Here is a 25,876-nt window from a genome sequence, read left to right on the forward strand (position 1 = left end):
GAAATCAAGTACCAAATTTGTAAAAATATACGCTTGCAGGTTTAAGGTTTAAGCACAGACTAACAGACGTAACACTTCGAACAAATTTTGTAACAAAACATCGTTTCAATGACACCCCTATGAGCAACTTTGTATGCTTGTCGTTCTGGATACCGTGACCGCCAGACATAAAATAACGGATTTTGTCTTCTTTGTGAATGTATTGTCTGGCCGAGTAAGAAGCCAAGTGTTAAGCGACAAATTAAGTTTAAATAGGAGTCCCGCTGTACTTCGTCGGCGCAGAACATTCGAGCCTCCTCTACGAAGCAGAAACTATACGCAGCAAGAAGCGACATGCAGGTTCATGCACAAGTTTAACGGACTTCAGGAGATTATAACTTTGGATACGACACCGAATATGTTAAGACGAAGACTTAGTCTGTACTACAGAGGTCAATTATGTAGTGTTTAGATTTTATGTATTTATAATTATTTAAGTCAATGTTTAATTTATAATTAATTCAATTATTGCTTAAGGACAAAAAGGCTACTAAAGCCAGAACAAATACAAATACAAACCATTTAAACCCCTAAAACTTGGAAAAAACACTAGCATCACCTGGTGCTGTCTTCGCGCTACGCCAGAGTAGGTTGCTATAAATTTAGCAATGCTATAAATTTACTTGTACTTGCGCAGGCGAGCGGCGTTCTCGAGCAGCAGCTGTTGTTTGAGTCTGGGCTTAAGCGAAAATTTGAAATGATCGTTTTTATTGACGATGGAATGAGGCTTCAGTGTTACGTTTGTTAGTCTGTGGTTTAAGCTTTATACTATTCTATGACATCCCCGCAGCTGGCTAAGTCGGGCAGTACTTCACGGGACCTTCGTGTGATCGAATGAATGACAAAAGTATCTTCTGAAGACACTAAGTGTGCATTAAAATGCACGCGAATTTATCTGCAAATAAAAACTTGAACTTATCTAGAGAATTTTCCTTACATTTAGTTGCCATCGTCGTCGTCGTCAGCAGCAGCCTAAAGCCGAGGGGTGGCTCATGTTGTTTCAAGCAGTCGTCTCCATTAATCTCGATCTTGGGATACTTGTCGCCAATTTCCCAGTCGCAAATCCCTCTCAACCTGGTCGAGCCATCCGGCCAGTTCGCAAACAGACTCTAAGGAAGCCTGCAAGTCGTGGGCAAAATACGTATCTGTCAAGAATAAAATATACATAGTAGAATTAAATTGGATAAGTTTTTTTAAATTTAATTTCCAGGTCGTATTCTACTAAGACGCTCCAAAAACTTCAGTACTTAGCATACTGATTACCTTTGTAGAGCACTCGAAAGCAATAAAAAAATCGTGTGCAAAGTTATTGAGCATAATTGATTTTTAAGTGCTCTTTTTTAGCCCATCATTATATTTCGCAACCGGTAAGAGATGGATACTATGTTCAGAAACGTTGCTTATTTTAGTATGTTCTGCAACTTTTTGGAGAAAAAAAATTAGGTGAATAGGTGAATTCACGGTCACCCTAATAGTGCAGAAAGATGCACTATATTTTATTAAAGTTCACCACAGACACCACCCTTGAAAAATTATGCATTTTTCACTCAATTGCTAATGTCCGCACTTATTCGAAACCGGTCCACTGTGCGCAGTGGCGGCGTCTCCGATGGTCAAGCGTTTTCTGCCCCAACCGTCTTCGAGGTTTCAAGCACTTAACTCCACAGAAGAAGGCAGTACCTCATCCAGTATTCGCGTGTACTTCTCGGTAGGTTGCGGGTTATCTAGCTGCCTGATTTTCAGCCAAGGACGACGGTTTTGTTGTTTCTGGTATACGGTTGACAGTTTTGAGCGTGATTGTCAGAGTCAATATCCGCATCCCGTAGGGAACGTATATTCGTGATGTTAGGGAAAACCACCGGTCATCTATAAGAACGTGGTCAATCTGGTACATTGTACGTTGATCCAGGTCCAGGAGATTTTCAGGAGGTTTTTTGGAAAGCTTTGCGTGAGAAACAGTTACTTCGCATCACCAGGCCTAGGGAAGCTGCGGAGTATATATATCGTAGACCGTTATCGTTCGCGTCGGTGTACAGGCTAAGGGGTGCTATCACCGTTCATATCCCCGATGACGATCTTTATGTCCCGTGGCGAGCTGCTGTCGTACGTTGCCTCCTGCCTCACATAGAACGATTCCTTCTCATCCTTGGGTCTACCTTCGTGCGGGCAATGTAGGTGGACGATGTTGTAATTGAAGAAACGGCGCTTGTTTCACAATAGACACATTCTCTCGTTGGTCGTTTTACAATCTATCGCGCGATCCTGCGTGCTGCCCAACACTACGAAGCCCGTTCTTAGCTCGTAGGTAGTAACTACCGCTCTTGTAAAACTGGGCTTTTCCGCCGCGGAACTTCCATACCTTCTCTCCTTCGCATCAGATTTCCTGCAGCCGCCGAGTTTACGGCGTTCAAGCTGTTCGAGCAGTACCCGTTCGCCACTAGCGAACTTTATAGCGATCTGCAGTTCCAAGTACCGAGTATTCGTTCCGTTCGAATATTCCGATCCGTATTTGGTTGAACGTTCGTAGTAGCCTTACTAGGGCCATGCTACGGAGTCTCGAGATGGGATTGTCATCTCATAGTGCCTCCTTACCTGTCGGTATATGCCCTTAGTTTCCATCGGGGTTGGTTACCTAATCTCCGCTAAGGTTGCTCATATTCCTGCTGGAACTACGAGAAGGTAGGGATGGGAGTTCTTGGATAAGAGGCTAAAGATCACTATGGGGTCTATATTCCGCATTACCCAGTCGTTCACGCAGTTCCAGTTACAAATTATAATTGAAAGCTCTACAGCCGGTATATAGGGTATGTTGCTGCTTCGTCGTAATTGCCTATTCCCGTCCTATCCAACACAAATTATTAAAAATATCAGCGATTTTTATGACATACAGTAGACTCTCAGAAAAGTTAACTCTCTGAAAAGTTAATTGTTCAGAAAAGTTAAGCGTATATCAGCTCTCATGCAACGCTCTAAAAAGTTAATATTTGCCTTAACTTTTCCGAGAGTATGAATTTATTGGTTGTCCAAGCGTTTCTTCACACTTGTGTTTACCTTCTATCTTTACTTCTCATTTTTCGGCTTATTGTCACCTTTCCACAGTTTCATACAGTCATACAGAGTCGCATCATAAGTGGGATTAAATTAAACTCTTGTATCGAACAGTTGCAATAATAGTTGAATACGGGCATATAGTTATTTCAGGATTTTTGCAAACATACTGGAAAAGCGCAAATTCAGATTGAATTTTAAATGCAAAGAAGGAATAGCAAGGAACTAATAATAAACGCGAACGCTTATTTTTAATCAAAACGTAGTCGCGGACTACGAAAAAACAAAAGTAAACTAGTGTAACCAACTATTTTAAACTTAGTGAAAGGTATTATGTTATAAAAAACTTTTACAAAACCAAGTATTATTTCAAAAGATATTGCTACATATTTCTTTCCATAACAACTTCCAGATACATAAAAGTATCTATCCTATATCCCGGAATGCATTTTTCGCTTTTGTATTTATCATTTTCAATGACTTTTAGGACTACTCAGAAAAGTTAATATTTCGGAAAAGTTAATCGACCCATTCCCCAATCGATTAACTTTTCCGAGAGTCTACTGTATAATGCGAAATTAGTTATTTCCTAATATTTTAGTTTGTTGACTATCATACGCGATCAATCAAAATGAGCTGAGATCTATTTGAATGTGTTTTTTTCATTAAATGATTCCTAGCAGCCAAATTTCCTACGTTTTTTCGTGCGACGAAAAAGAAAATGTCGACTAATCGTTTTAATTTCCGTCGCATTGTCGTTATTACGCAGCTGGGAAAACTTGCGTGACCTGCAGAAATTTTGCAGAATAACATTTGTCATGCCGCCCAACACAAATACATGCGCGTTAGCTTCGTAAACATTGTTGTGATTTTTAGTTCGGACAATGAAAAATTTTGATGGACGGATTTCAAAACGGTACGACGAATTTAAGATATAAAGTCAGTTGTGTAATAATTTCAATAAAAAGCTTTAATAATCGCTTTTTAGTGAATTCAAAGGGCACGGATTGGAAGGTAAGTGTGTTTGAGTCAAATCAGCAGCAGAACTTTTGGAGTATTCTTTAAATCCCCCTAAGAAATGGTGAAAGTTAGAGTGGCTTTCCTTAATACGACGGGAATTAGAATTAAACCCTACTGTGAACAGGAAACAGAAAAACGTTTTTGACCGTTTGTTAACAAGAAACGGAATGAATGCGATCTGGCGTCAAACGTGTTTTTGGATACCGATTCTTCAAGCTCTACCCAGGTAACCAATAAGCATTTCCAATGCAATTTAAATGCAAGTCAATAAGCATTTAAGTTGCCTTAAATGCTACTTAAATGCTATTTTGGCAAAATATGCGGCTACTTTACTGCTAGCCCTCTGATAGTGCAGACAATGCTTACTTGCAGCTAGTTACCGACCAGAAGAATTTAAAGAGAATTGTGGATGCCAATTTACAACAGTTATGCAGTCAAAAGGCTGATAAACAGCAACCTGGAGTATAAAACGCCAGGGATGCTAATAAACGACAGATTTACTGCTTATACTAATGCTTATTGGTTACCTGGATACCCAAGGAATTTGCAACCTGTTTGCCAATGCCTAGCCAATAACAAATCGAAGATGCGCTAAGAGAATGTGAGAAGTTGCTTGTGTGACGATGCAGATGTCATTGTTGGCTTTAGAAAAATTCGTTCGATTCTTTTGATTAAGTGCGTTGATGCTTTTGGCGCCCATTAAGATTAATTTTCAATCTACCTCTAACATAAGCCCTTTTCCTGGAATGCTGGAAGGTTCCCAGTGCTGAAAACGGATGATAAATGCAATGTAGCTGACTACTGTGGGGTGACCTATCTATGTGCCGGCTCTATACTCGTCGAAATATGTACTTATAAACAAAGCACTTTTTCGAGCTGTGAAATTATGCATTTCCTCAGAGCAATAGGGATTTTTCCGTGGTAGATCTACCGTTACCAATCTAGTTCAATTTTCATTGTTGTTTCTTGCCTCCGTGAATCATTGACTTGCAGTCGCGACGCGATATACACCCAACTTAAGGCAGTCTTTGATAGAGATAACCATCATATTCCGCTTACCAAACTCGATCGTCAGGGTGTGTCATCAAATCTTGCTTTCTGGTTCACATCGTATTTGACTAATCGTCGACTGTGCGTTATACTAGGATCAACACATTTAGATGAATTTCAGAATCCCTTAGGTGTTCCACAAGGCAGTAATTTAGGACAATTGTAATTTACTATATTCTTTAATGACGTTTATCATGTGTTACTGAAAGCTTGCTAATTTTTATATGCTGACGATCTCAAAATCTTCCGCACTACCAGTACTCCCATAGACTATCAGTTGCAACAAAAAGTCATCGACAAGTTTTATGACTGGTACCAACATAATTTCATCATTATCAGTTGAGATGACGTGTGATCAGTTGAGATAATGAATTCCACGAACATTTTTTGTCCATAATAGAAATTCTGTTACTGAACATTTACAGTTTATTTCATTAATACAACACAATGGATAAATTTTTATAAACCTAATTATTATTTCGACTTTTTTCTTAAAAATTAACTATGGCTAATTTCACCTAAAGCACATAAATTTCCCATTCCGACTTTGGATCATTGCTGTGCTCTGACTACATTACATACATAGCCTCATCACCCCCAAAAATGCTGAACTGTAATGTTTATGATATTTTTATGATTTGTTCTATCCTCAAGCCGGGTTGCACTATGAGATATCAGGCGGACAAAAATCAGAAAACTGACTTTCATTAATCCTTTTAATGAAATTTTCTATTGATAGTAAACAATTCAATTAAGAAAAATCCAAAATAGCAAGTCTCTATACGATGTTGTTTTTGAGATAGAGGCTGTCAAAGTTGAAAAACGATATGACATATATGCTTTTTGCCATTAAAACACGTTTGGTTTTAAATCAATTTTTGAACACTATTTTCAAAGCTAAATCTTATGTATTATACATCATTAGAAAGGCAATGAATTGAGCTTTCCGCAAAACAAATGGTTTAGACAGCTAGAGTAAAAATAATAATCATAAAAAGAACGAGAAGAAGAAAAACATGGAAAAATAAGAGAATTTTTTGCTTTGTTAGACGAGAACTTTTTTTCTCCAGATATCTCCAGGTCAATTCCACATTCTGTGTTCAGTCTCAAGTATATACTATCAAATTATGAAAGAATTACGTGCCACCATGCGCCACTCTGCGAAATATAGTATTTTGAACATTTCTAGTCACTATGGGAGATTTCAAGACTAAATATATTTCCAGCGAATAACACACACACACACACACATACACACACACACACACACACACACACACACACACATACACACACACACACACACACACACACACACACACACACACACACACACACACACAAACGCGCGCGCTCAAATAACGTGATCAACGTGAAATGATGTCAACAGAAGAAGCATTTAGTGTAATCATATTTAGAAATTGGTTTAAGCAAATTTCAATATGAAATAATTCAGAGGGAGTCACCATCGAGATTTCCTACTTACGACATTATTGGAACTATGAAGAAAATATGCGCCCCTCCTGCTAAATTCATCGAAGAAACGTCTTCGAAAATTTAAAATTCCAATCCAATTGAGTGGGCTGAGTTCTTAGACCTATGGCCTATTTTAAGATCTATCTTCTAGATCTGTTGAACTTATGGACCAATTCCGGTAAATCTTACAAAGTTTATATGGGACGAAAGTATTTTGCAAATGAAATATATTGTGTGACATTTGGTTGCGCCATCTCCGAGAAAACGTTGGTAGACAATTGATTACTCAAACGCATATATAGAAACTCATACGTGTATATATAAATTCATATATACATACATACATACATACATACATACATACATACAATCAGACATTTGTAGATCTCATCGACCTGAGTTAAACAGTAAATGACACTCGGCCGTTTGGGCTTTGCTAAAAAGTCAGGTCTTCTACCGTGCGACAATTTTTCTTCTGTTCTGGGTTCCTTTTAAGATTTTTTGATGAGTTTCAACATAAAACCAAATTTTTTTGAGTTTGGCCACTGGGAAAAAATAATTGAGCCGAAAGGCCGATATTGAAATTTTAAGGAATAAGGGACTTTTAACATTTTATGACCGCCATCTTGTCCAATATAAAAAAACATTTATACATTTGAAGACAGGATTTGCAGTCTTAATGCAAAAAACAGATCGAAAATCGGTTGAAAATTGATCATAAAACGGCGATTTTACAAAATCATATATTAGTTTTTCGCATATGACAAAGGTAAAAAGTTAAACCCTTTTCAAAATATGTTCGTCAAATGTTTGCAAATGTACTCTAAGAACATATTTTAATCATACAAACTAGGAAAACATAAAAAATCCTAAAAAGAATTCGAAAATATTTTTGTCCGCCTGCTTGTATGGAAATCCCCCATAGTGGGTTGCCCTTTGCCTGTTGGTTGTACAGAAAAAAAACGTAAATAAAAAATCTTGCCGAAAGGGAAACGCCATGCAGCAAAGGAGTTTCATTCAGTATTCCGAAGACCAAAATGCGCACAGTAGTTGTTGGCTGTAATGATAGTGTCCAATAAAAGTGCTATAAAACAACTGTTGTGAACTCGCAGCAACAGCATTACGGCTCAGTAACGAACGGCCACAAAAATGAGTATCACTTACTGTGAGCGCGACATTGCTCATGTCATGGCACGTTGTAAATCCCTGCTAGTGACCTGAAGCTCACAGCAGCGTACTTCTGAGTGACACCATAAAAAATCACGAAACAAACAAAATGATAGAAACTATAATAGTTATTACGAATTAGGAGCTACAGTGTACGCAATTTAACTTGTTTTAATAAATTAATTCAGCACCATTTGTGATAGTCAACTGCAGTTTTGTAAACAAATACCTAAATTCCTAAATTCTTGAATTCTTAAATTCAAAATAAAAAAATTCTAATGGTTCCGCATTTTAAGTTCTAATTCTAAGTTATAACCGACAGAAGGCGCACATATTGTAACTAGTTCACCGCCAACATTCCGTGCGCCGACCGTTTCGTTTCGACAGAAGTGAGCAAATGGAGCAAACACATTTTACTGTCATGTCGGGTTGACGGCTTGATGCTGAGGTACCTACCACCGTTTGAATTCGCAGGTACTCTCCTGCAGTTTGACTCACATTTAGGCCGTTTTATGCGTTTTTGAATGAGCAAGTGAGTGAATGACTTGTACAAACCGCGGTAATTAAACAATTGGGTGCCACGGTAACGTTGGAACACAACAACTTGCACTTCTTGGCACGAACAAGACCGCAGGTTTTTTTACGGGCACAGGGCTTGTACCGAAACTACACACGTGCAGCCTTCGTAAAGTGTTCAAGAGAGGTACCGGAGAGGTTTAATGGCTTCCTCTGCCTCCCTGCTGCCATTAAAGGTGCGATTGTAGATTCAAGTGAGATGATGAGCATGGGAGTGAAAAGTTTTAGGACTGCTGCATTTTGCTTATTATTGCCGGAGCAAAGTAACATTAGTACGCGATGCAATTTGAGTCGATGAATTTTCAGTAGTCATAAAATGCTGTAATCCGTGAAGGCAACTACAAATTGGTTCCGTTTCATGTGGTACGTTTGTTTTTATTTTTCTTCTTCCTCGGAACATCTTCCGGTGGTTGGATCAGCGTAGCATGCATGGGGAGCTGGAGCTGGTTCACACGTCTGATTAAAGACTGCGTGTCGACTGATCCGTATCATACGTGCAAAGTTTTTCAGCAAAAATGTCATACGAAAGTGAAAATGCCTTATAGATCATTACATGGGAGCTCCTAACCACACTTTTTTGACAGCACTTGGTGGTTTGTTTACATGGTGTTAAAGTTTGAATTGAGTTTTCTATCTTTGTCCGGCAGATAATGATAAAAAATTATAGTTTTTATTTAAGAGAAAGTACCTTACATGCATTTTAAAGCAACTGATGCAGTAATCCTTCACGAAATTTCAAATCGGAACCGCTGGATGTGACAAAAACATGTAAACAAACCACCAAGTGGTGTCATTTGACGGCAAAATGACGTCATCGCAAAATGATCTATACCCTATCCACCGTTATTTGGAAATCCATTTGGCAAAAAATATTTTACACTGTATTTTCTCACAGAAGTTTCTGTTTTATTTACAGATTTTCCGGGGGACACGAAAATGATGGAACCTAACGTTTTGCTGTGAACTACAGATATTGATTCCTATAACGGACGAATGAGCAGGCAAAAAGAATCATGACAATAGTGTTAAACCATAAATAGGCTCCGTCGTTGTAATTCGATATGCCAAATCGTTACTTTTTTAGTAGACATGAATCATGTTGCCAGCTACAGTAACTTAAATAGTTGATTCCAGAAAAAAATATCAACCTGGGGAATTGAAATGGCCGAAATGAAGTGCTCAAAAATTATGGCCGATATGATAGAATGAATTACAATAACTAATTCCGGTGAATTGTGCAGAACAAATTGATTTTGAAGTGTTTTTCGATAGATTTTTTCTAACTTAAACAAAGTGTCTCAATTTTGAAACACAAACGAACGGCGAAATTCAACATGGATATGACCTCAGCAGCGGATGCCCGAAGCTGGTACGATAACCAACGTTTGGGTGGATCGCCGAGCACTTCGGCCGCTGCTCTGGGGCACCAGTCGGCGACAGCGGGTGTTGATCCCACGGAGATGAACCCATTCTATCCCCTCGAAAATGGCACCCACCGTCGGTATTATCCCAGCAGCTATGGACCACACGGTGAGTAAACTGTTAATAGATTCTAAGAGTCTCTATAGGTGGCCACTAGTCATTACGTGGCTACGAACACCTTGTTCTCAGCCATTCGTTTCCTTTCAATTACAACGAAAATAATTATCCATAATTACTAACCACCGGCAGCGTGTGAGTGATTCAAGCACTATAGGGTTTCTATACGGGACAGGGAACTAGTTTTCTCACTACTGCACCTCCAACCCTTGTTAAGATGAGCACAAATGCAAGGAAAACCAGTGGAAAACAATCGTTGTTCCGTTGAGAACACAACGTTGAGTGGCAATTAGAATAGAACTCGCCTGCGATGATGTGCTAAAACCGATGCTGTCGGTGTCTTCGTTTTGATTACAGTAACGTATTTTCTCGTACTTTATTATTCTGATAATAGCAGACCCCTGCGAAACCGACTGAATACGGCGCAAAGGGTGGTGATCTCACGTACGACGTACGAACGAAAAAGTCAGAAGAATCTATTGTTTCATTTGCTAAACGTTAACAATCATGTGGATTTGCGGAAGCAATGAGCCGGAAAATGGAACAACTTTAGTGTTTAACTGACCAATGTCATATGTATTATTTGAAAACTTCAACAATACCCAAGTGAGCAACAATTTAAGGCAGCAATTCCATTTGAATTTAGATTTAAAAGAAACTACGCACATTGTGGTATGTATTACAACACATGTACATAACATTTTTCGTGACATAACATTCACTGTATTGTCCACATGGACATATCATTTTTCGTGAATTCTAGGATAAAATTTCAAATTAAACTGATTTTTTACAATCAACGTAGGGGACCGTAGAAGAATGTAATGAAACACAGATATTGATAGAGTTTCAAACAGAACGGGAACAAGATGTGATGGAGAAAGAACGGAAAATTACATAAGGGAAGGCAGTTTGACCAAACTGGGGGATCAATGGATCGAACCAAACAGTAATCGGAGCATGGATTCGAGCCCACTACTCCTTTCCAGACCCTTTAACTCGCCGATAGTGATGATCTTTTGAACCACAGCGGACTAAACAAAAGGGAGACTCCACAACCCCCTTGTTAAGCATGCGGTTTATTTCAAACTCCACCAATACTGGTGGATTGTGTTATTTTCAGACACAAATTGTGCCTCTTCCTCGGCCTATTGTAGTCAAATCATCGACTGAGAAGTTTTGGAGGAGAAACTACCGGAGGATTGGATAGAAGGTGTAGTTTATCCCATCTACAAAAAGGGCGATCGACTAGATTGCTGGTCAACGCCATCTACAAGGCGGTCTCCCAAATGTTGTTACGTCGTCTATCCCCAATAGCAAGATAATTCGTAGGGTAGTGTCAGGCGGGCTTTATGGGGGCCTGTGCTACTTCGGATCAAATTTTTACTCTCCGACAAATCCTCCAGAAATGTTGGGAGTGCAACGTGCCTGCGCATCATATTTCGTGGATTCTAGGGAAGCATATGATACAGTTGAACACGAACAGCAATGGCAGATAATGTACGAGTACGGTTTTCCGGACAAACTGACGCGGCTGATCAAAGGTATCCTGGAGTGAGTGATGTGCACATTTCGGGGATACTCTCGAGTCCATTCGAATCGCGCAAAGGGTTGCGGCAAGGAGATGGACTGTCCTGTACGTTATTGAACATCGCTATTGTAGGTGTGATCCGGCGAGCGGGCATCGAAACGACAAGAACGGTCTTCAAAAAGAGTAGCCACCTCCTAGCCTTTGCGGACGATATCGACATCATTACTAGAAACCTTGAGACGGCGGAGGCAATCTACGCCAGACTTAAAACAGAGTCTATGAGGACAAATATGTAAGAAATGTGGTAGGAAGAGGCTCCAGAGAAAACAACGTTAGCCTCCCACGGACAGTGACTATTGACTGCAATGAATTGGAAGTGGTTGCTAAGTTTGTATATTTGGGATCTTTGGTTACCGCCGACAATAATACGAGTAAGGGGATTCAACGACACATTCAAACTGGAAGCCGAGCCTATTTTTCCCACCGCAAGACGCTTCGGTCATGTAGGGTAGGGTATTTCCAGCCCATTAGCGGTAGCTTGAGCAATATAATAATATTTACTGAATATCGGCGTGTATTTTGGTCTTAATGAAACGCTACTGAATTTGTGTTATAGTCACGAGAAACGATGAAGTCGCTGCGGCTAAATTGGGCCCATTTTCTATAGTAGTGTCTGTGTTTTTTAAATCCAACCGGCTGAAATAGCCTGCACAGGGATTAGTTGCTTTGCAAAAACATATCAACAGAGAGACCGATGGATAACGTGTCGCTATTGCCTACATTCCGGGCTCATTGAAGATAATTAGTTTTGCAGTGACAACAGCTTGCTGCTGGCGCTAGTGTATCATTGAATCGTTCATATACATTAGCACCAGAAGCAAGTGGTTGTCACTCAAATACTAGCTATGTCAACACGATAGAAGCGTTTCAGGCGTTTCAGGTCTCATATATTGGTAGTAGTGTAAATAGCGCACCATGTGCTGGAATTAAAAACAAAATGCTGCTGATGGCTAGTGAATGAAAATTGATTTATAATTTCATATCAGAGGGGAATTTATGTGTTCTTCCGTGATAAAACGAAGTAGAATTGTTCTGTGATAGCATATTCTAAACGACTGTGTGTTTCTAGAATAAGTAAACGTGATCATAATTGTGTGTTTTCCAAACCATCATCAAGAGCGGATACGCGTAAGCGATTGCTGCTGGTTTTTTCAGCCAGAAAAAAAACTAGTACTAGTGGAAAACAGTGGTTTTGATGTTTATAGAATAAAATTTAGCACATTACTGATATTTTTAAGGAAATAGTTATAACATATTAAAGCCTATGAGTGCTACATTCGTTTCAGTATTGTTATATAGCGGCAAAGTTTTTATTTGGGAAAGTGTAGCCAACAAAGGTAATGTATACCGAATTTAGTAGCGTGATGGGAATACCCTCCCGTACCCTATACAACGCAGCACAGAGCGAACGATGTAGAAAACAATAATCAGACCGGTAGTGCTCTACGGGCTTGAGACAGTAACTTCGGTTACGGAAGACATATTTATTACGTGCACTTGCCGTATTTAAACGAAAGGAGTTGCAGACTGTTTTTGACAGAGTACAAACGGATAGCGGAAAGTGGCGTAGGCGTATTAACCATGAGTTGCAGACACTACTTAGAGAGATTTCCATCGTACACCTGGCGAAAGTTGGGATACTACGATTAGTCGGCCACGTCGCAAGAATTCCGGTCGACTGTGCAGTGAAATCCGTTCTCTTCAAGAACCCCGCCGTCACCAGGAATAGCGGGGGCCCAACGTGCTAGAAGACTCGACCAGGTTGAAGCCGACTTTCATGTTGCGACGCTTATCGAATTGGCGACGAGTAGTCTAGGTTTACTCGCTTTCCAAGATCTACCGACTCTTATTAGTTTTCCCTAGCCCTTGAATAGACTCACCGGGTTGAAACTGAATGCAGAGCCGGTGTTACAGCGGGCGAGGCCCTGTGCAGATTAAGCAGCGAGGCCTTTTTGTATGCCAGAAGGGAATTGGCTTAAAACGCCACTGTAACAGTCTTAAAGATCATCTTTTGGGAAGTTGAGCTAGATAGTTGCAATCCTGTGCCCCAATTCGGTCCTACATGGCCAAGAAAATCAATGACTTTTTGGGATTTGGGTTATATACTCGGTATGGAGTGAGAAGGAAACTTCTGAAGAAGATATGCCTAGATAAAGCAATAGCCCCGCAATTGCAGAGCAGATGCGCAGAACTTTCAAAATCTGAGTTACAAAAGCGGCAGGTGGCGACATCAGCCAATATGCTTTAAATAATAAAGAGCGGGACAGTGTCCAGTTAGAAGTCCCCTGATTGTGCGTAGTTCACTGTTTAACTGGTTAGTCTACAACTCTGTATTTGATTCCAACTAGATGCTTTCTTAACAGCCTAATCTAGGAGGGCAGCCCAGTTCATTTTTTTAAGAAGCCCAGTTTTTTTTAGAATTATTCCGATGGGTTTGACTACATTACTGAAGCTCAACCTGATAGTTAGACATCAGTGTAGGGGGAGTAAAATATGTTTTTTTCGCATAGTGAATGGTATAACGACTATTTTTGTGTGATTTATATTAAGTCACCCTTGTGAACATCATAACATGATGGTGTTTATAGCTCCTAGCTGCACTGCGACAAACTTTCCTTTGGCGACGTAAGCAATAGTCTCATAACCAAGCTGCGATAGCTTGTGAAGGAATGCGTCGGCCACCAGTGACCTAAGCAAGAAACAGAGAACTACGATTTCATTTTGAAAGAGAGCCATTCATGATTACACTACAACCGTAATAATTAAAGCGAAGGGCGTGTTACCGAAAGCGCCTTCAATGTCAAGGAAAGCACAAAATACCGTCTCTTGATATTTGAGCGTTTTCTCGATTAATTTCACTACAGAGTGTAATGCGGTTTCTGGAGATTTACCGTGTTGGTATGTATGTTAATTTCCATGCAACGGAGTTTTTTTTTAAAAACTCATTGCGGATATAGTTATCCGTGATTTTTTCCATCAACTTGAGAAGCGTTGATGTCAGACTTATTGGTCTGAACGACTTATGCATGATTTTTTCTTTGTTATCTGCCATAGGTATGCCTACTTTCCTACAATTCCCCAGTATATGTCCCAAAGTGAAACCCAGAGCTCGGAAATTATAACGCTATCCATTTTTTCTGTAAGAAAGTGGGTAGAATACCATCCGGATGTGGTGATTTTATTGGTTCAAAAAAGCTAAGTGCTCATTTATTCGAATACACGAATCAGCGTGCAAGCAGAGTCGAGTCGTCTGGCAATTATGTAACGAGACTTTCTAAAACAGCGAGGTTTAATTTCATCGATTTATTCTTAACACTTTACACTCTGCATTTAAATAAAGGAGAAAAAACATGGTAATCATGCAAATAATTCTGAGCAGCCAGTTGTGTTACATGCAGCCAAGGATTGTCGACCACAATTTTTAACATTTTCTCATGTCATCACCAACCGCGAGGCCCCCCTGAAGCGCGAGGCTCTGTGCGACCGCACAGGTTTGCCGGACTAAACACCGGCTCTGCTGAATGGTCGAATAACAAGTAGCCGAAATCCAAATGACCGAATTGCAATAACTGTCACGGAAGGCCCAATCACAGAAAGGTGAACTTCTATTTGACCGAATCATGAAAGGCTATGTCTTGGTTTAATCTCACCGAAAACTTTTTTCTCGAATATTGATAAAATTTATATTTTTAAGGTCAAAGTTAATCAAGCTCCCATTGGCGGGTTAGAGGCATTTCTCATTAAATCCCTATAAATCCCTGATAGTTTAGTTTTATACATTGATATTTACTCATACCTTCTCATTATAGTCTAATCAATTCATTCTAATATAGTTAGTTTGATATATGATATATGTTAATTTGAGGCATTTATTTCGTGCGATAGTTTGAAAAATTATACCAATTTGTTATTTGTTATTTCATCCAATTGAGTTTCGTATATTCGTGTTTCGGCCTTGTGTTTCGGTCATTTGTAGGTAGTCCGATTCACCCTACTGTTCTGATTCAAACTTCGAACACTTAAGGTACTCCATACAACTATAAAACTACTCCATACAACTATATACAGGTCAGTTGCACCGATCATCTCTAACAGCCAGCATGGATTTATGAAGCATCGTTCGACAACATCAAATCTTATGTGCTACGTACAGAAACTATAGATTACAGAGGTGACTAGGCACTCAAAAACCGCTAAGTTTTGAATCAAAACGGAGAGTTACCACGTGAGCTAGGAGCTAAGCGGCAAGTGATTTCGATCTATTTTGATTTTGCGAAAGCTTTTGATACTGTACAACAATCTTATTATTGAAAAACTGAACCACATCGGATTTTCTTCATGGTTTACCGAATGACTTCACTCATACTTATCCGATCGCTAAGCTTTCATTATAGTAAACTCCGTGCGCTCCAGAACATTTGACATATCGTCTGGTGTCCCGCAAGGCAGTGTGCTTGGTCCGCTCATCTTTATAATTTATAGTAATGGCCTGGTCGAGCTGCCGTCATCATCGCAATTTTCGTTTGCCGGTGATCTAACGCATTACAGTGTCGCATTACAGGAGGATATTCATCATTTGCTAGTCTGGGGCTAACGGCGTGCGTGTTAACAGCAGTAATATCATACAGTCACCATAACACCGTTTTTCTTCATCAATGCAACATGGGACCGGATTGTCTGGAACGTGTTAACTTTATTCTCGATCTAGGCGTTACTATCGACTCTAAATTGAGGTTCGACGAGCACATAAGTAGAGTCAATGCTAAAGCATACACCGTGCTTGGTTTTATGCGACGCCATGCATCTGGATTCACTGACGTTTATTGCCTCAAGACGCCATATCGCGCTCTCGTACATAGCAATTTGGAGTATGCTTCGCCGGTTCGGGCTCCTGCACACGTAACGCAGATCCTTGCGATTGAGCAAATTTAAAAAAAGAATTTACAATTCGCCTTGCGGCAGCTACCATGGAATGATCCAGTCAATCTTCCCAGTTACATAGACCGTTGTCAACTGATTGGCCTGGATACACTCCCAGTCAGGCGCGTCAAATAGCAGCGTCTATTTATATTCGACCTTATAACAGGCCTGATTCCTGTATCGTACCTTTCCTGTACCAACTCCTGTTAATGTATACTGCCCCGAACTCCTATACCAGATACCGTAGAATGTACCTTCTCGTCGGCCTCGGAATCCACCGTTATAGGTCATCAAATTCCACAGAACAAATTAAAGTGTGAATAATTTTTTTAATGTTTGTTTACGTTGCTTCAACGACATTACAAACGGTTGTGTTCGATTTTACTCTGTCTAGAATTGTGTTTAGTAATAGAATCCGAGACGTAAATTAGTTACTAAGTAAACAAATAAACAAACACAAATAAATAATTTTTAAAAAAAGCTTTAAGTATTCTGTGATAATCAGAACTGAAATGAATAGAATTTCCACCAAATTTGAATAACATATCCATTGTCCAATGCATCTTGGAGTCAGTTAATTAAATTCAAATCTCGAAATTGTCCTTAATGCGAACATAAAGCTTCAAGATGGCGCGCTTCATCGCACCGGGATGAATCGATCCGTGTTGCTGTGCAAGACAGTCGTGCTGTATGGGTTTATGCTGTGCGGAGCAAAATTCCTGGAAGCGCCCTCATCCAGGAGTAAGAAAAAACCAAGCAAATGCAACGCAGAACGAGCAAAATTAACGAATGCAAACGGCTGTACCGTTTTCGTCGGTCCTGCGGATGTCGTATTGTGCCAATAAGCAATGAAGCGGATCGCGCATTACCGCGGAAGGTTCAGTGCACATACCTACTACACGAGAAGCCAGAAAACAACTACTACGACGACGACGACGACGACCAAGGTGCATGAGAATCTTGCCTTTACCGGGACGGAGCAAAACAACACCAACATAGCGAGCGCGCAAGAAACGAGAGACGAAAATGGCAGAAAATTTACATACCTATTGGCATCCTTTCACCGCCGTCCCTCGGTATGTTGCTGTCCGGACCCCAACTGTACCGGGGCAGTGCTGGAACACGCGGAACGTTGCTGTACATACATATAAAGTTATTAACAAGATAAATACATAGATTCCTTTCGCCCGTTGTCATTTCGTTCTGTTCGTATTTCTGACTGCGAACTCTTTTTTTTATTTCAAAGAAGAAAAAGTCTTCTAGGTTTTCTTGCGATGGATAGTACACTTTTCATATTGTTTTTCAATTTCGCAAAATTACAGTAAATCTGATGGATTTTAAGGCTTCGGGCGATAACCATTAATCAGGTTTTTTTAACATGACATTTCAAATTAATATTGTTAAAGCTTCACAAAACTGTAAAAATTTTTAGTGGTTGTACCTCATTTTCTGTCACGCAAAAGTAAATACATGTTTCTATCAAAGCAGTTTCGTCTTTCTGGTATCTAAAAATTAATATTCCGCCAAATCCCTTCCGCTCACAAGGCCCCCCGATACCTGCGCAGTCTGCTGGCGTGATTATCGTTTACATTTCATACCTTCGCTTGAGTTCCGTCGCCAGTTTCGGTAACGAAACGACAAATTTATGTAAACCCCCCGGAGGTATGCTCCCAGAACGGTTGGCTTTGTCTTGCTCACACTTCGCGTGGTAGCGCTCTTCCCAGAGTGGAACATCGGGGGCCTCAGGTTTCATATCGTCATAATCGTCATCATCTACGTAATTGGAATCACCGCGCAAAAGAAACCGCCGCGCGTCGCTGCCGAGTTGATAGTCTCCTGGATTCTCAAGGAGCACACACCCACACGGCCAATACCGAGAAATCCAATTGAAGTCAGCTGCTACCAGCTTGGTTCGTTTTTGTTTTGCTTTTCGTCGTTGCTATTCCTTCGGCTTGCAGCTTTCAGACGTTGAGGTGAAATTGACCGTAATTATGTAAAATGATTTTATAAATAATAATTATATTTAACTCACGATTTGACGATAAGCGACAGGTACCAACCGAGTGCCGAGCAACCTAGAACGAGAACATGGAACAGCGGCAAGGTAAATGCTTAACGAAGGAGAAGCAATTTTCATCTCAACGCGACCCAAGCCAGCCAGTGCAGGGATGTTGGTAATCATAGCCACGTGCTAGCCAAGTCCGGAAATTGGTCCGTAGGGATGTTGTTTGGGTAATACATTTTTTTGTTAACAAGTTCTAATTAAAGAGGCGCATAGTTTGCTGAGAGATTGTAAATGAACCTCTGGGGGTGGAAGTTAACTTTGAATTGCTTTAGTAAAGAGAGAGAAAAAACTGCTCAAGGTTAAATAATAGACGTAGAGGACTGAAGAAAAAGAACTTGCTGTAATTGTGTACGGTTAAAAGTCAATAATGAAAAACTAACATTGGGTTAGTTTAGGTATACAAATTATACAATTGTTCTATAACTTGTTTACCCGAATGTTTTTTTATAGTTTCATACGATTGAAATAAGTAAATAAATAAGCATAGCATAATTATGGTTGATTTCAAAAGCTACAAGTTCTCTGAATACTCATATTGACAAATGACCTGAACACCAGTCGAGTAAAAGCTTAAAAGAACTAACGCATGAAACCTCTTACTACGGCTTCATTCTATACGTCAAAATGACCCCTACACGATATTATCCGAAAATTGAATAAACTAAACGACGTATTTTAATGTCTTATGAAGAAACTTGTTTAGAGGTAGAATATACAAAAGTACAAATGTAGCTCCTAATCAGTCGATTTCAGATTTCAGAAATTACCAATTCAGTTGACAAGCTTTGCAAAGTTATTCCGGCATTCTTGCAACATGCCCTGCCCGCTATACGTTGAGTTTCAGCCATAGCCGTTGTAGAGTTAGGGGAGTCTATATTTCACCCTCCATACTACAGGAGAATCCCTGCGCGCAACGCGAAGATAGTTATAAGCAACTCGTCTCTCGAAAAATCCGAACACTCGCAGGTCTTCGTCGAGCATTATCTTAAATTTGTACCCATGCAGAACAACCGGTCTAATGTGCGTCTTGTACAAGATACGATTTCCGCTGATGACACGCTTCCGAAACATACCGCTGTTGTCACTGTTCGCTATTATCAATGAGTCAGGGTAGACAAATTTGGCAACTACTATGAACTAATCGCCGCCGATCGCTACAGTATTGCCCAAGCGGCATCAGTCGGCCTCAATTCCGCTGGCCAGCATGTACTATATTATCAGCGCATTTACAATTATCTGTGCTTCGCGCTTTTTTTCATGTGCGGACTCATCACTGCGACCAGTATCGTTGATCTATTGTGATATCGCCCGGGTGTTTGCTGTATGTCCTGCACTGCATTTCTTTTTGCTATAATCGCTATTGAATGAGCGATATGCTTTATGCGTGCTTGTGTGTATTGGGGTTTACCCTTCTTGATCTACTTTACCCACTTATTCCTCGCTGCCAGTACTATCCCATATTATAGCCGTCCCTGGCGAGGACTCATTCGTACCTCTTACCAGTATACTTAACTATAGGAGGGACATTTGCACTGTCAAGAGGCGTCAGGGGGTAATTATAGGATTCAGCATGAAGGAAGGGTAAAATGGAGGCGCCTGAGAATAAACCCATGCTAAAGTCACTTGACATCGAATAGCTTGATTCTACTAAGATTCGAACCCACGACCACTCGCTTGTCAAAGCAGACTCGATAACCTTGCGGCTACGGAGTCCCCCTTGCTTCGCGCTTTAGTCTGATGTACTGTTCAGCCACCGCCATAGGCGTTCTACCGACAATGTCCACCTCATTGGCAATGCAGATGAATTAACTAGATTGTTGAAGCTTCATATCCGTCGCCGTCGTCGTTATCGTTGTCAGCTAAATGCCGGGCTGTTTCAAGCATTCATCTCCATTCAACGCGATCTTGAATCACTCGTCGCCAGTTTCCTATGTGTCTCAGAATCCGCAAAACGCGTTGTCGAGTCATCTAGCACGTTGGGCCCCCTGTTTCTGGTGTCCCGGTGTGGTTGTTAAAGAGAGCCGTATTCGTCGCACTATCGTCCGGCATCCAGCCGGATGTTTCCAGCCCACCGTAGCGTACCGACTTTCACCAAATATACGGTGAGAATCCCTACAAACAATGCCGGTTGCTCGTGATTCTGACTCCTTCGCCGCTCTCCGTTTTCAGTTTATACTCCGCATAATATCGTCTGCAGTACCTTCCACAAGAACACGGTAGGGATGCGTATGCCCTCCATGCGTACGGTTTTGAGTCCGTAAAGAACTACAGGTCTAATAAAGGTTTTGTATATAGTCGTTTTGTGGAATGTCAAAAATACATAGGTGAAGCTAACAAAATTTCCGACACGTGGACGCCAAGAACTTCCAAATCCGTCCACCTAGAGCGCCACTATATGAGCCAAAGTTTGTTCCAATTCTAAATTAAGCAAGCTTTAGAGCAGCGATAGAGGCTTTTGGGTTAGGTTAGGTGGCTTGCCGTCCTAAGACAAAGCCTGTTGAACAAAATTTCTCCATGTAACTCGGTTAAGGGGTACCGCTCTCCAATTCCTCGGACATCGAGTACTCTCCGCCAGATCTCGCTCCACCTGGTCTAACCATCTTGCTCGCTGCGCTCCTGGTCGTCTTGTTCCTACCGGATTTGAGGCAAACACCATCTTTGCGGGGTAGTTGTCCGGCATTCTTGCAACATGCCCTGCCCATCGTATCCGTCCAGCTTTAGCTACCTTCTGCATACTGGGTTCGCCATAGAGCTGTGCGAGTTCATGGTTTATCCTCCGCCTCTATACTCCGTTCTCCTGTACGCCGCCGAAGATCGTTCTTAGCACTCGTCGTTCGAAAACTCCGAGCACTCGCAGGACCTCCTCGAGCATTGTCCATGTTTCATGCCCGTAGAGAACAACCGGTCTAATAAGCGTCTTGGACAGGGTGCACTTTGTACGGGGACTTAGTCTGCTCGACCGCAATTGCTTGTGGAGCCCATAGTAAGCACGACTTCCGCTGATAATACGCCTCCGAATCTCACGGCTGGTATCATTGTTCGCCGTTACCAGTGAGCCAAGGTAGACAAATTCATCGACTACCTCCAACTCATCGCCGTCGATCAATATACTACTGCCCAAGCGGTGTCGTTCGGCCTCGGTTCCGCTGGCCAGCATGTACTTTGTTTTAGACGTATTTACCTTTAACCCAATCTTTTCTGCTTCGCGCTTTAGTCTGGTGTACTGTTCTGCCACCGCCACAGATGTTCTGCCGATAATATCCATGTCATCGGCAAAGCAGACGAATTGACTAGATTTGTTGAATATCGTGCCCCGTGTGTTGATATCCACTCGGTTCATAACACCTTGTAGCGCTATGTTGAACAGCAGGCATGAAAGACCATCACTTTGACGAAGCCCTCTGTGTGATTCGAATGAACTTGACAATCCACCCGAAATCCGAAAACAGCACTGTGTACCATCCATCGTAGATTTAATCAGTTTGATGAGCTTCCTGGAGAAGCTGTTCTCGTCCATGATTTTCCATAGCTCTTTCCGGTCGATGTTATCATATGCGGCTTTGAAGTCAACGAATAAATGATCCGTTGTAGACCGACCTTCGACGAAGCCGGCTTGATAAGTTCCCACAAATCTATTCGCAATTGGTGATAGATGGCGGAAAATGATTTGGGACAGCACTTTATAAGCGGCATTGAGAACGGTGATCGCTCGATAGTTCTCACAGTCCAACTTGTCGCCCTTTTTGTAGATCGGGCAGATAACCCCATCTTTCCACTCCTCCGGTAGCTGTTCCGTATCCCAAATTCTAACAATTAGTCGGTGCAGACAAACGGCCAGCTTTTCTGGTCCCATTTTAATAAGCTCCGCTCCGATGCCATCGTATCGCCATCGTACCAGGCGCGTAGTTTGCGGCGACGTCTGGCTGCTTCAGCCGCGCGAGATCTAACCTAGGCTGGCGTCGGTACCGAATGTTGTTCACAACGGAGAGTCTTGGGCGCATCTTAACCATCACTAGGTAGTGGTCCGAGTCAACGTTAGCGCTTCGATAGGATCTGACGTCGATAATGTCTGAGAAGTTCCGACTGTCGATCAAAACGTGGTCGATCTGTGATTCTGTCTGATTTGGTGACCTCCAGGTGTACTTGTGATGGAGTTTGTGCTGGAAAAAGGTACTACGTACGGCCATATTCTTGGAGGCGGCAAAGTCGATAAGTCTTAGGCCCATTTCATTAGTTCGCTGGTGTGCACTGAACCTTCCAATCACCGGTTTGTATTCCTCCTCCTGGCCGACCTGAGCATTGAAATCCCCGATGACGATCATGTGATATCATGTTTTGGGCAGCGGTCGTATTCTCTCTCCAACTGCGCGTAGAATTCATCCTTGTCGTCATCGGTACTTCTGAGGTGAGGGCTGTGCACGTTGATGATGCTTATGTTGAAGAATCGGCCCTTGATTCTCAACCTGCACATTCGAGGATTGATTGGCCACCACCCAATCACCCGTTTCCGCATCTCGCTCATCACTATGAAAGCTGTACCCAGCTCGTGTGTGTTGCCGCAGCTCTGGTAGATGGTATGTCCATCTCTGAACGTACGTACCGTTAAGCTCTTCCAGCACACCTCCTGCAGCGCTACGACGTCGAACTTGCGGCTCTTCAATACGTCGGAGAGCACTCGAGTGCCCCCTTGGAAGTTGAGAGATCGGCAGTTCCACGTCCCGAGTTTCCAATCCATAGTCCTTTTTCGTCGCGTGGGTCTAGTTCGATTGTTCCAGTAAGAATATATTTGTTCTTCCTTCCGTGCTTTAGTATTTTTAGTGGTGACGGCTTACAAAGCCTGCTACACCAACCCCCTGTTTCGCCGGAGGGCCAACGAAGCTCGAAAGAGCCCTCCTTTCCTGTCAGCATACGACCTTGGTTTCCACCGGGGTTGGTTACCCGATCTCCACCAAGGTTGCTCGTATCCCGGCTGGTACCACGAGGCGGTAGGAATAGGAGTTGCTGAATAAGAGGCTATGAACCACTGTAGGGTCTATTTTATGCCTAGACGTGCACAAGGCACCGACGGTACGCATTATTCAGCCGTTTACCAGCCAAGAGGCTTTTAGGGTTTTTAAACGAGAGTCTAGCAGCGAGATTGGGACTATCCATTAACACCGCCAAAACGAAGTATGTGCTGACAGGGAACTTGGGAGTCCAAATGGTGTTGATATCGAGGTAGAGCTGGATGAAGAACGATATGAAGTAGTGGAGGAATTTATATACCTTGATATGCTCTTGACATGTGACAACCAGGGCCCGGCATCGTCGAAACAAATAAATGAAACTGACTTTCTCTTACCTTCGCTTCGTACATGCAGTGACTTGCTTCATTTGTTGAACAGAACGTTTCAAGCAAGCTTCAGTTGAAGTTGGTAGCTGTTTCAATTGACGACGGCAGAAAGTCAGGCACGATTTATTGACATTGACTAGGTTAACGTTAATAAACGTTGCATTTTAGCAAATGTTACTCAAATTCAATTCATTTGCATTCAAAGTTACTGGCCTTCTTCTGAATATTTGATAGAAAAGTACAAATGAAAAGTTGAAACCGATTGTCATGTTGAAGTGAAACCCGTTTCGCTGACGCTGACTAAAGCCAGTTTGAAACTGAAGCGGTACTGCTTCTGTTGAAACCGAAGCTTGACTGCTTCATTGTTGAGTGGCGCTATGCAATTGAAGGTGACGTTGTCGGGCCCTGGTGACAACTATGCCAGCCGCGAAGTGAAACGACAAATTGCAGCCGCTAATCAAGCTTCCTACAGAATATGGAGTGTGCGGCAAATATGTGTCAAGTATACAATGTGCTGATATAGTGAATATAGTACAATGTGGTAGCCCTACTAACACGCTTGTTACCTAGTTGTTGTCTTAACTGAAATATAACAAATTTTAGTCGTAATTCGGTTGCTTCAACTAAATGAACCTATAGTGGGCTACTTGGGAGGCTGCGGTGTGTTGGGCACGTGGCTAGAATGTCCGACGAAAGAGTAGACAAAACTATTTTCTAATCTGATATTAGACTAACGCAACCAATTCTTAAAAGCAATCTGGTAAATGACGATTACTTGAATCGATTATTTGTCTTGCCAACGGCCAAACCAACCGCGCAGATGTATCGCAGAGAGAATTCCAAGAAATCAAGCCCATGGAACCAGAAATAATACCTAATTCCATTCTACTCCTTTAAATCAAAGGAAAGGAAGAAAGCGTGGACCTCCTATACCAAACGCTTACTATCAACGTTTGCCCAAAACTAAATTCCGATTTGGCAATAAAGATCATCTCAGAATTTTATGAAATTTTATGGCCGATTATAATACCGCCTAGGAGTGGTATATTTCTTTGAAGTCATTTTTTTCCAGTGTTTAATGTCAGCACGAAATCAAAAATTGATTCTTCGACGTATTGTCCAATTGCGAGTCCCATCAGCGAAGCTGCCTGCCATTCGAATCTGCCGATTTGCGCGGAAAAACAAAAGACGTCTCTACTTCATTCTCCTCTTGCTTCTATCTGAAGGGGAAATATTAAGAACGTATCGTGATTGGATGCAATTTTCACGCCCGGTGAGAAATTCTTGCCAACCATAGACAATACAAATCTATCCGTTTCCTGCTACCCCCGCTTTTCAACCTCAAGCCGCTTTTCAAGGGTAGTAACCACTCGACAGTAGCCAGCCATCAAACACCCATCGGGGACAGTTTAATGACAAAAACACAACATTTAGCCAACCGCGGCGCTTTCGAATCCAATGGCCGCGGTGTCTAGCGGTCGGCATATGCAGTAAATTGCTGTCAGGTTGGCTGAACGGAAGTTACGATCTCCGCCCCCTAGCTGTGTGTGTGTGTGTTTGGGTTAGAAAAACTTGTAATTAAAAATCATGTCCACCCGTTTTCCCCACCGTTGTAGTTTTATTGTAACTGCCATACCAAGCCACGCAATCCCAGCTCGGTGGGTAACACATCATCAGAATGTAATTGAATTGGCCTCGCTTCAGGTGAGCGTGGTGTGACTCTTGCTGCGAAGTGCAATGTTTGCTTCTGCTGTTTGAGGTGATGATAGTACTGTGCATGCAAATTATCTGATTCTGACGCGGAGGAGCAAAAAAAGCTAAATTACTTCCAGTGTCTGTTAAGTGCATTTGATGGCTGGTTGGCGTTGGAATAGGCAATCATCAGCAGGGTGTTGAATTTTCCGAATTTTCCACGCCTTGGAGATTTGATCTGCTGGCATAAATGCTGCCTTTGTCAGCGCCATCATAGCTGATGCGAGGTCAAGGAGCCCATGGGAATAATAAATGGTGTGAAACTGAAACTGCGAACACGATGACAAGATCCACTGCCAGC

At 41.6% G+C, this 25,876-nt stretch overlaps 1 protein-coding gene across 1 annotated transcript in view; it reads left to right on the plus strand.

Moving 5' to 3' along the window:
• The first annotated feature begins 9,710 nt into the window (after nucleotides 1–9,710).
• LOC128745643 (GATA-binding factor C-like) overlaps nucleotides 9,711–25,876 on the plus strand; it is a 264,113-nt gene continuing 247,947 nt past the window's right edge. Inside the window, exon 1 of the mRNA XM_053842719.1 lies at nucleotides 9,711–9,906. Within this exon, the coding sequence (XP_053698694.1) occupies nucleotides 9,711–9,906 (196 nt within the window). The remainder of the gene's footprint in view (nucleotides 9,907–25,876) is intronic.

Source organism: Sabethes cyaneus, chromosome 1 (genome assembly GCF_943734655.1).
Source record: "Sabethes cyaneus chromosome 1, idSabCyanKW18_F2, whole genome shotgun sequence".
NCBI lineage: Eukaryota > Metazoa > Arthropoda > Insecta > Diptera > Culicidae > Sabethes > Sabethes cyaneus.